General features: G+C 45.2%; 1 protein-coding gene across 3 annotated transcripts in view; it reads right to left on the bottom strand.

Moving 5' to 3' along the window:
• Window positions 1-4740: 4740 nt before the first annotated feature.
• The window catches only part of chd6 (chromodomain helicase DNA binding protein 6), a 68835-nt gene continuing 62401 nt past the window's right edge, over window positions 4741-11174 (bottom strand). For all 3 annotated transcript variants that reach the window (XM_072684945.1, XM_072684947.1, XM_072684946.1), the window contains exon 38: window positions 4741-10764. In XM_072684945.1, the coding sequence (XP_072541046.1) occupies window positions 9697-10764 (1068 nt within the window). In that variant the 3' untranslated portion in view covers window positions 4741-9696. The remainder of the gene's footprint in view (window positions 10765-11174) is intronic.

The raw sequence follows: 11174 nt of genomic DNA, 5'->3' as shown, positions 1-11174 counted from the left end.
TTTATTTATTGTGATAACTAATACATTTTCTTTTTCTGCCCTAATTTTTGTTTCATTATCCTTTTTTTTTTTTTTTTTTAGGCTTTTTTATTTTGCAGTTTTAAGATATTTTCTAAGGCTAATAGGGCTGAACATATCTCACTAAATCCAGCTGAACCAGACTGATCATGCTCTCTGAAAGTGATCAGTGTTGAAGTGCTGATGATATCCATGATGTTTTTCGTAAGTGGGCAAATGTAGCTGTGTCAGAAACTCATTTACAGAGCTGTAGCATCCCACTGCCCAAAACCTTCATGTAGAACAACAGTAATACACTGATCAGCCATAACATTAACACCACTGACCGGTGATGTGACTCTACTGCTCATCTTCATCTACAGCGTCTCCTCTTAACAGTCAGGTCTTGAAGGTGCTGAAGCAGGAAAAATGGTCAAGCGTAAGAATCTGAGACACTTTGACAAGAACCAGACTGTTCTAGATAATGACTGGGTCAGAACCTCCTTACAACATCAGGCAGCAAGTTCTCTCCTGGTATGCAGTGGTCAGTACTTGCTCAAAGTGCAACCGTGACTTGGGTCATGGGCGCCCAAGGCCCTTATAGATGCTCATTGAGGCTCCGCCCACCTCACAACTTCCAGGGCTTGAAGGATCTGCTGCTGACGTTAGTCTTGATTCCAGATGCCACAGCAGGACACCTTCAGAGACGTTGTGGACTCTGCCTCGATGGGTTAGAGCTGATTTGGGGACACGAGAAGGACCTACTCAGTATTAGGAAGGTTTTAATGTTTTGGCTGACTGGTGTAATGGTAAGTTTGCAGTACAGTCTTCCTCTTTACGAGCTTTAAGTTCTGTAGGAAAATGATTTCTTCAGATGTGTTTCAATAAACCGTGAGCCTGTGACATCATCAACCCCTGGTGAACACTTCAGCTTCCAAATCTGCACCCAGTCTCCATACTGCTGCCGCTGCTGGCTCTACACTGAACTGCAGTGATGGCCTAAGGAAACTAATGGATCATTTTCAAGCGGTCATCTTGTTCAAGAGGTCACTAATAGGCGTGGTGCTGTCTTATCCGGACCTGGACCTAGAACCACTAAACTACTGAGGACTGTTGGGCAGGTTTAGTTGCCCTCAAAGGTCAGAGACCAATCATGTGTTGGTCACAAGCCGCAACTCGACCAATCAGATCTGTGCGTTAGGAGGAGTGCTGTGCCTCAAGTGAGTGGGAGGAAAGTTCTGAGCCAGAACCGAGCCTTTAATCCAGACTGGACTCGGGACAGGTTTACTCTTCGGGGGCGGTTCTACACCAGAGCGGCCCATAATAAGCTCTAAAAAGCAGAACTGTGGAGCGGGGCTATCAGGGTTATTAAGCTCTATTTTAAGAGCAGATGCAGTGTTTTAGTTTTACTTTACATTTATTATTCATAATTGATCTAGTTCAGTGTGAAAACTGCTGATTAATATTGTTGAAATAACTGAATTTTATCTGAATTTGTTGATCCATAAAATGTTGATTTATCTGCCAGTAGGGCCGAGCGATAAGGTAAGAAAGTTATATCACGATATTTAAAGACTTTTTTTTACGACGTGCAATATTTGATATTTTATTTTGTCATGCAGACTAAATGCACCAATATTTCTTATTTTTTTTATTTGATGTGCTCCACTCAATTAAATCGGGTTAATTAAAGTCTCAGTGTGGAGTCGTGCAGTAGGTCAGTGTTCTTTGAGCATCTGCGATCTTCACGATACTCTCAGAAAAGCTTACTGTGTATCACGATAACATTTCTCACGATACAATAAAATATCGTTGTATCGCGCGTCCCTAACTCCTAGACTTCAGTATACAGGACATGACACTGATTCAGTGATGTAATTAAGACATTATGATATTCCAAACCTTAAAGCTCGAGGAAAGCTTCTCTTACTGGACCTTAATGAATTTGAATGAATTACCCGGCTCTGCGTTATGAAGAGTGACTCTGAGAGCGAGTGCTTTAAAAAGTCCTTTTTACTCTTTCTGCAGATTAATTTTCTGATTGTTTTCCACCATTGCTGTGGTTCCTCGTTCACTTCCTTCTCTTGTATTTTGTGAAAATAATAAATTAATAAAAGAGAGAGACTAACAGCACCTTAAACTCAACCCCAGCAAGACGGAGCTGCTGTAAATCCCAGGAAACTGCTGGACCTCACAATGATCTTGCCATCTCCTTCCAGAATTCACTGGTCACTCCATCTACAGAAGCTGGAAGCCTTGGTGTGGTCGTGGAAGACCAGTCATGCAGATTCCTCCTCTGCAACATCTGGACCATCCTGACCCTTCCTCTCTAGAGAGTCGCCCAGGTGCTCGTTCAGTCTCTCATCACTTCCGAGACTTGACCACTGCAGCTGCCTTCTGGCTGGTCTCCCTCTACGCACCATCAGGCCCCTGCAGCTTATCCAGAACACTTCTAAGTTCAGCCATGTTCAGCTCCTCCTCTGCTGCGTTCTCTCTTCACTGTAGCTTCCTGTAGCTGCTGCCCTCATCAGATTCAGACGCCTGACTCTGGCCTACAAAGCCAAGACTGGACCAGCCAGCCCCTCCGTACTTGATGGCGATGGTCAAAAGCTGATCTGCACCAAGAGCCCTTCCAGCTTCAAGTACGGCTCGGCTCGACCCGCCATCCTTTAAGATCCACGGAAGACGAGCGTCCAGACTTTTTACTGTCCTGCACCGAAGTGGTGGAACGAACTTCCCCTGGGTGTCCGAACAGCAGAGTCCAACACTCGCTGTCCTCAAACCCAGACTGAAGACCCTCCTCTTCTGAGAGGACTTGGGTGAAGAGTAGAGTACTATGGTCTCCATACTGACTTGTGTTTAGTAGAGTCTAAGATTAGAGGATCTTTAATTTTAGTCTATTTAAACTAGCTGAGGTTCTTCTTCAGTAAACAGTGAAGCTCTTCTGTAAGAACTCTGGAGAAGAGCGTCTGCTAAATGCCTTAAATGTAAATATGTGTGGAGGACTGTGTCTCCAGACTGACTTCTGTATTTAGTAGAGTCTAAGATTAGAGGATCTTCTGGAGTCTAGTCTGTATAAACTAGATAAGGGTCTTTTCTGAGTGAAGCTCTTCTGGAAGAAACTCTGGAGAATGGAAATGGAGACGGTTTAATAAATACACTGAACACACTGGCCTGAAAGTTGAAAGTCATCTTTTATTGCACAATAAAAGATCACATACCATGGTTTGAATCGTGTGATTGGTCCACATGGGAATACAGGAGCTACTTGGACAACCAAAGAAATAATAATAAGAAAAGAAAAGAAAAAGGAAAGCAAAGGGGAAAGACACCTGCGCTCGCTGCTGTGGACTCTCAGACCAAGAACAGACGTTACACTTTGTGTGTTTCGTTAGAATCCCACGTCCAGTGCACTTGGTTCAGTGTCACTAGGAGCTTACAGTACTTCCACTTACTGAACACTGGCCTTTGCTGGACGATCTGCTTCTAACTGTTCTGAACAGAACAGAACCTCTGAGCATGCATGAACCCTGCGCTCCTCAGCCAGACTGAACAAGTCCCAGTTGAGAAATTCTCAACCTAGAGCTTCTATGTGTTCACTCCGGCTGCGGACGTCAAAAACTCTCTAAAAAGCACTACTAGAGCAGCCCTTGTGGAACTGTATCTGACATAAGCCTTCGTTAGCGTGCCCAAGCATGCAAGCACCAACGTGGAAGGAAAGTTAAAGGGCAATTACACTGATTCCTCAAAACTCTCCTCATATCTCATCAAGAGAGGGAGCTGAGCTCAGTCAGAGTCGGGAGAATCACTGTAGAGAAACTGACCCACTCTGATCTCTGTATAGTGGAGGTGAATGGAAGCAGGCGTCGGTCGCCATGACTACAACACAGATACAGCCCATAATTTATCTCCTATTCAAACCCAGCAGTGCAGCTACACAAGTCTTCTGAGTTTTATATGAAATGATGATGATGATGATGATGATGATGAAGGTAAAATAGTGGAGAATCTCAACTAATGCAGTTCTCTTTAGGGACTACTTTCTGTAGCCGCACTACACCCTGCAGCATGTATCCCTCCACCATTTTAATGATCTGATTTTAAAAGCAGGTTCTAGAGCCGAACTCTTCTCAGAACTCTGGTAGAACAGTGTCTCAGGCATCAGGCAGCGTCTTCATCACCATTAGGTGAAGAACTTTCTGTGAGGAGCTTTTAGAGTCTGTTCATAAAGCTGTGCTGTAAAGTAGTTCCTAAAGAAAACTGGATTAGTTGAGATTCTCCACTATTTTACCATCATCAATAATCATCATCATCATCATCATCAATAATCATCATCATCATCATCATCATCAATAATCATCATAATCATCATCATCATCATCAATAATCATCATCATCATCATCATCAATAATCATCATCATCATCATCAATAATCATCATAATCATCATCATCATCATCAATAATCATCATCATCATCATCAATAATCATCATCATCATCATCATCAATAATCATCATAATCATCATCATCATCATCATCATTCCATATAAAACTCAGAAGACTCGAGTAGCTGCACTGGTGGGTTTGGATAGGGGATAAATTATGGGCTGTATCTGTGTTGTAGTCATGGCGACCGACGCCTGCTTCCATTCACCTCCACTGTAGAGAGATCAGAGGGGGGTCAGTTTCTCTACAGTGATTCTCCCGACTCTGACTGAGCTCAGCTCTCACTCTTGATGAGATATGAGGAGAGTTTGAGAAAGTCAGGCTCCTTCACTACATGTATGCTGGATAGGAGGTGACGTGTAACTGCAGCTCTATGGAAAGCTGAGGAGCTGTGGCTCGGCAGGGCTGCAGAGCTCTCCTCAGAGTAGAGCGATTAAAGAAAGGAGGGTGATCAGAGAGACGTATTCATACCCCTGAATATGACACTACTCTAGCTCCCAAAACAATTATTATGAACCCAGAACCAATGACATCGTATGCAAAACTGTGCCACACAGTAGCTATTTGAATATATGGGTGTGGCTAGCATTGCCAGCAGTTCAGTTTCTGGAACATTTCAGCCTTTATGTTAGATATAAAAAAAACCCAGACAGACATACCATGACAGGAAAACACCCAAAGTCTACAGACGGCAACTTCTTCTTTTTTATGTACATGTTGAAATACAGAGATGGGTAACAACTGGCAAGACAGTGGAGTACAATAAATAGAAAATAATAATAATAATAATAAAGAACTGAAATTGATCTGACTTAGTGATAAATTATCAAATAACGGAGAGAGAGAGAGGGAGAGTGAGAGTGAGAGAGGGAGGAACGCACCTCGGAAAGCTCAGAGTGTTCTCGTGACATGGAAACTGAATAAATATTGACCTCATTGACCTTTAGCTGAACCCACACCGACCGCAGCGACCAAGTATTTCAAGTTTTTTGAAGGGTTCTCAAAACGGGTCGAGCTGGAGTGTTTCTTTGCATCCCCTTATTGGTTCTGACTCAGGAGGCTGGAGAACTGCCTCGAAGATGCAACCAGTACTGTAGTGTTCTCTGGAGAACAGCTCGCCTCTCTGGCTGTATATGGACTGAGGTGTCGCACCGAAGCCCTCGTTTAATGAAGTAACTCTGCAGTTTATCTAAATTAACCCGCCATCAACTGTGAATTGTTTAGTGACAATGATAAAAGTTTTGTGTCAATTTGTGCTTTACAATGCTGTGCAGAGCTGCTGTCCCAACACAACAACGGCAAAAATGTAGTGGAGGGGCTTTCCCACTTTACCAGCCGTCCGTCCGTCCATCCATCAGTCCTGATTCTTTAATTTCTTCAGATTTAAGATTATATTCCACTTCCTGTAACTGTAGTGTTCGTACTAAACACCGGCGGCAACGGGTCTAACGCCCAACACAGCAGCTGCTGCCAATGTATATGGTTGAAACTACCTCCACCATGTTTGGAAGCTGTACTTTAGCCTGGCTAGCTCTCACTGAGAGCTGAAGCTGATCTGCTCCTAAACGGTGCTCTATTACTTGCTCCACCAAGAGGAGATTCAGATAATATAACAGTGAATTCTGGGACTTCTACTTCTTCACACACCTCCTGAAGACACACACTGTTATGGTGCTCTGAAGTCTTCAGCGGGAATCTGGAGAACTGCCCGTCTGATTGGTGAAACAGCTGGTGGAGATTGTTGCTATTGGAACATGAGTAAAGGATCTTAGTTTAATCTTAAATGTTCAGGTTAGATTTATTATCAGGTGCTCTCCCCTTGTCTTAGCTGTAGTTTAGTTTGGGCTGTGGTGTGTGAAGCTGACCGTGATGGTCAACTCTGAAGAACTCCTGGAGGGACTGAATAACCACACTTCAGAGGCCAGTATCTACACAACCAGAGAGGCCAATCTGACATGAAGAGAAGAGAAGAGAAGAGAAGAGCGCTTCCCATTTCAGAACATCTCACATACGTCTACATAATTACCTTGACGTACACCGTCCAACATGTAGATGTAACAAACACACACTCACGGTTAAAAAGCTAAATAAGGCAAGTCGATTTTAACATAATGAACCAAAGTAAATAAAGGAAAGAGAAATAAAAGTCTTATATTTGGTGAAAGTTTGGCAAAGCGAAAAAAACAAACAAACAAACAAAAAAACAGTAAATAAATTACAGTACAGTCACGAGACGTGACAAGGCAACGACTAGAAACGTAACCTTGAAAGAGAAAGGGGGGGGGGGGGGTAATAGACTCAGATCAATACCTTCTCTACAGGAAGTGACATGTGCAAGCGTGCGCATGCTTCCACACAAACACACACACACTCACACACACGGATAAACAAAACCGAACGCATGACGGAATTCAGTTAACGGGTAAACATTCACCATAAAGGGACTGTGCAAAATGTTTCACATCAGAGAACAAAGAAAAGGCTGAGAGACGCCTACGAAAACCCAAATCCACCTAGAACCAGAGAGAGAGAGAGAGAGAGAGAGAGAGAGGGAGAGAGAGAGAGAGAGAGAGAGACAGAGAGAGAGAGAGAGAGAGACAGAGAGAGAGAGAGAGAGAGAGGAGAGGGAGAGAGAGAGAGGAGAGAGACCCTGTTGTGACATTTGGGGAGAAAGTCAACCAAAAAAAAGTCTACTGTGTCCACCTAGTGTACAGTATGGTAACTGCAAGTGACACTAGAACCCATTTTACAGTTCTCCCAGTATGCAATGACAGATCAGAGAAAAAAAAACAAAAAAAAAAAAACATGTGCTTGTAAACAAAAGTAACAGCAATATACAGCGAGAGAGATTTACATGTTTTTTTGTTGTTTTTAAAAATCTAGGTACTACTCTACAGCATTTTCAGATGCATCAGAGGAGACGTTTCATAGAAGAAGGCCCTGCGCCGCATTGCCTCTCGGGTCCTCTCCACTACACACACACACACACACACATACGGGACAAAACATCGGAATGACAGTTTTTTCACCTTATTTCCCCTCGTAGTGTTCATATGGATGAGTAGAGGTGGGCAATATGAGCACTTTATCAGAACTGTGGTTAGAAAGAATTTGCATACCTGAATCAGGTACGCCGGACGTTAGGGATGCACGATAATGTTAGAATCATATCAGTATCTGTATTTTAAAAATGAATAAAACAATACAAATCATGTGATTTATTGAGTGTTCAGGCAACGCTGGACGACTGCACCAAAATATCTGGATTATATTAATTTGACTGAATTTATAACTTTCTAAGCATAAATGTCATGTCTTCACCCCCCCTTCAGGACATTTAAGGGGCTACAAGGAGAGTGAGTGGGCAGGGCTCAACGAGGAGTGGTTGCCACCCACCCTTATGTAGTACAGGAAAGAAAATCCCCACTATTTCATCATAAGTAGAGGTGGAGTTCTAGATGCAGCATTTTCAACCACTAGGGGGCGCACCAACCAGGGTTGGAATTGCAAAAATCGACCCCCACGACCACAGTGAGCCTTTAACTGTGTGTTTACCTCTCAGCGCAGCAGCCAGGGTTCGAATCCCGCAGCCGAAACACTCAGAGAAAGGCGGCACCAGCCTAAAGACGCCTGTACCGGCCAGCGTCGCTTAAGAGCAATGACGGAAGAGAGCGCCATCTACCAACCCGGAGAGAGCTCGGCCAATCATGCTCTCTCTGACTCTGGCCGCTGATGGCAAAGCATCATGGCTCTGGGTTGAAAACTCGCAACTCCCAGGTCTAGAGGGCTTTTCTGAGTACAGCATAAACTCAAATAAGCGAATTTCTTTAAATGCAGCACTGAATGAACACTGAATGAAGCCATTTTAAAAGACTGGTTCTGCTCCAGTAGAAAAACACAATATCATGATTGTGAGACAGTATTGAGACATGTTTGCCATATCGCCCACCTCTACCAATGAGATGCTCACACACATTCACAGGAATAGCTCCACACCTCGGCTAAAATCCTCAAAGTGTTCTCCCATACTGTTAAAAATCCCCTCCCTTCTGGAATCCAAGCTCACCTATGGCACTAACAGCCTGCCCCGTGCTTGTAGCTCGTACAGGTCCTCCCACAGCTCAGGAGGGCTGGAGGGCTCTATTTCAAAGTGACGTCGTGGGAATATCTTGGGAAAAGGCGAACGATACACGATAAATCAATCTCTGGATTGTTCTTTGCTATCTTTCTCCAAAGAAGCAGTGCTTTTCTCTATAGGTAAGGTTCCATTGCACTCGACGTGTTGCACGTATGTCATGTTATAGCTTTAAAACTTTTTTTTTTTTGCACTTAGATGCTCTTAGATGTTTCGCTTCTACAGTTTCCACTAGAATGAACACATAGCAGCAACCAACTAGGGATGGAGTCCAACGTGTGGTAGAACAGCAGCGATTCTGCGATTCAGCACCTACAGAAAGTGGGTCGGTTTATAATAATAACTTTTATAAACGTGACATTTTGATAAGAATCTCTTAATCAATCCTGTCATCTTTAAAGACAATCCCATTCTCATTCTACCAACTCTTTATCCTTTACTGCACTGAAGAAAACGATACCTTGGCATCGAAAATCTAGTCTTAATATGTAATATTTCTCATATTAAGAGATTTTGATGACTTTTTATTTTATTTGAAGATTTTCTTACGTGTTTTTATCTGTTCTAAGTCAGTTTGTCTAGCCTCGTGCCACTGTATTTAAACAGGTTGGAAATAATTTGCTTTTTTAAGGAATAATGCAGATAATTTTGTTTTGCTCAAGACATACAGGAACTTCGCTACATAAATGTCTCTTAGAATGGGAAATATTCCACGCCGACTAGATTTGACACCACTTCATTGCTAAGATGACTATTTAACAGCGAGCACCCTGTTCAGGAAACTTCCCCAGAATCCAGGAGGAGTGTATGTGGAAAAAGAAAAAAGGAGATGCATTTCCTTTGACCTCTATCGCGCAGCTAAGCATGTCCTCCACAGGCACACTGGGTCAAGTGACCCCTCAGGACCCATTCCCATGACCCTAACACTGAAAATGATGTCTACTGCGTACCCTTGTGGTACTGAGACCTGTAAGCGTGTGCATGCTATTATGTCACCTGTTTTGATTAGGCAGCAGATCTATAAACATTAACAAGTGGATAATTAAAGTTCTTTACACAAACGTTTACCAACACAACACACAACGGTACTGTTTGCTTCAGAGGGGGGAGCAGAGTCTACAGCACGTCCTCAGTCGTTACAGTCGGGGCCGGTCCTTCTGCTGCAGGGACGCTGGGCTCCGTCGCTCCCTCTGCTTCCCTTTCCTCCGCCACTGTTTCACTGTCAGAGCTCCGGTCTGCTTTGACCTCAGGTGGAGGCTCACAGGTGCTGTGACCTCCAGCCCTGGCGGTCTCCACAGCCTCGGCGGCGTCCGCGCTCTTGCTCTCTGGCGTCTGTTCCCTCCTCGACCCTTTTGTCTCGGCGGCTTCCGCGTGAGCACCTCCGGCGCCGCTTCCCTCCAGCCCGGCTTTCTTTCTCTTTCGCTTGGGGCTGCCGGTGCTGTCCGCCGCCGGCATGGCCGGAAGCGCCATAATGCTGCCGTGCGGCAGGAACATGTGCGGATACAGCAGTCCGTGAGACATTCCTGGGATCAAGAAGGGGTTGAAGGCTAAATGGCTCCCAGTGCTTGTGATGCTAGCACTGCTGCTAGTAGCCACGGGGGCGGCGACACTCGCCGCTTTCCTGTCGTCCTCCCCTTGCGGCCTGTCGTCCGCGCTCCGCCTGTCGGTACTCGACTCGGGGCTGGCTCTCTCTGCGCTGGAGCTGTCCGCCGGGCTCGGGGTCAGGACCCCGGAGGCGGAGCTCGAGGAAGTCACCGTGGCCGTGCTGGAGGAGCTTGCGGCCGCAGACGTCACCGAGGCTGCGTTGGACGGCGGCTGGTTCATCATCCTGCTCACGTGAGCGCCGTACAACGGAGGCTGCACCGCCGGCATGCTGTGGAGCATCATGGGAAGCATGCCCAGGCTGCCCTTAGCATCCTCTCCTGAAACAGCTGCAGCGAAACCGTGAGGGAAGCCCATGAGCCCGGTTATCGGGATGCCAGGGACATTCCGGAGGTTGGGTAAGCTAACCAGGTCCATGCTACCGATGAGCCCACCGTTCATAAAGAGAGGTCCTATGCCCGCAGGCAGCTCGGGGGCTTTGGGCATCTCGCTGCGAGGCCGCCTGCCTCGCCGGCGTGCTCCGGAGTCACGATTTACCGGCTCGGTGAGGATACGGGTGAACTTTCCTTCTGGAAGGAAACCCTGGAGCACAGACGACAACATATCTTTAAGGACCTTGAAACTTTATAAAAGTTACTTTATAAAAATACAACGTTTTGTGATACACTGCACTATGTCCAAAAATATGTGGACACCTTCTCCTCCAGCATTTCTTCTGAAATCAAGGGCATTAGCTGGGAGTGTGTCCTCTACTTTACTGGGAAGGCTTTACTTTTGGTGTTGGAACATTTCTGTGAGGAGGACTTGATTGCATTCAGCCCCATGAGATCATCATTGATGCTGGATGATTATTTCTGCCACTTCAGCTCTTCCCAAAGGAGTTGGACAGGGCTCCATCACTCTAGAGACCACAGTTCCTTTGCTGTGGGGCTTTATACCCCTCTAGCCCAGGGGCACAGGGGCCATGGTGACTTATACAAGCTGTATAACTG

The sequence above is a fragment of the Salminus brasiliensis genome, chromosome 7 (genome assembly GCF_030463535.1).
Source record: "Salminus brasiliensis chromosome 7, fSalBra1.hap2, whole genome shotgun sequence".
NCBI classification, from domain to species: Eukaryota; Metazoa; Chordata; class Actinopteri; order Characiformes; family Bryconidae; genus Salminus; species Salminus brasiliensis.
The sequence above is the reverse complement of the archived record's forward strand: the minus strand, read 5'-3'. Positions and strand labels throughout refer to the sequence as shown.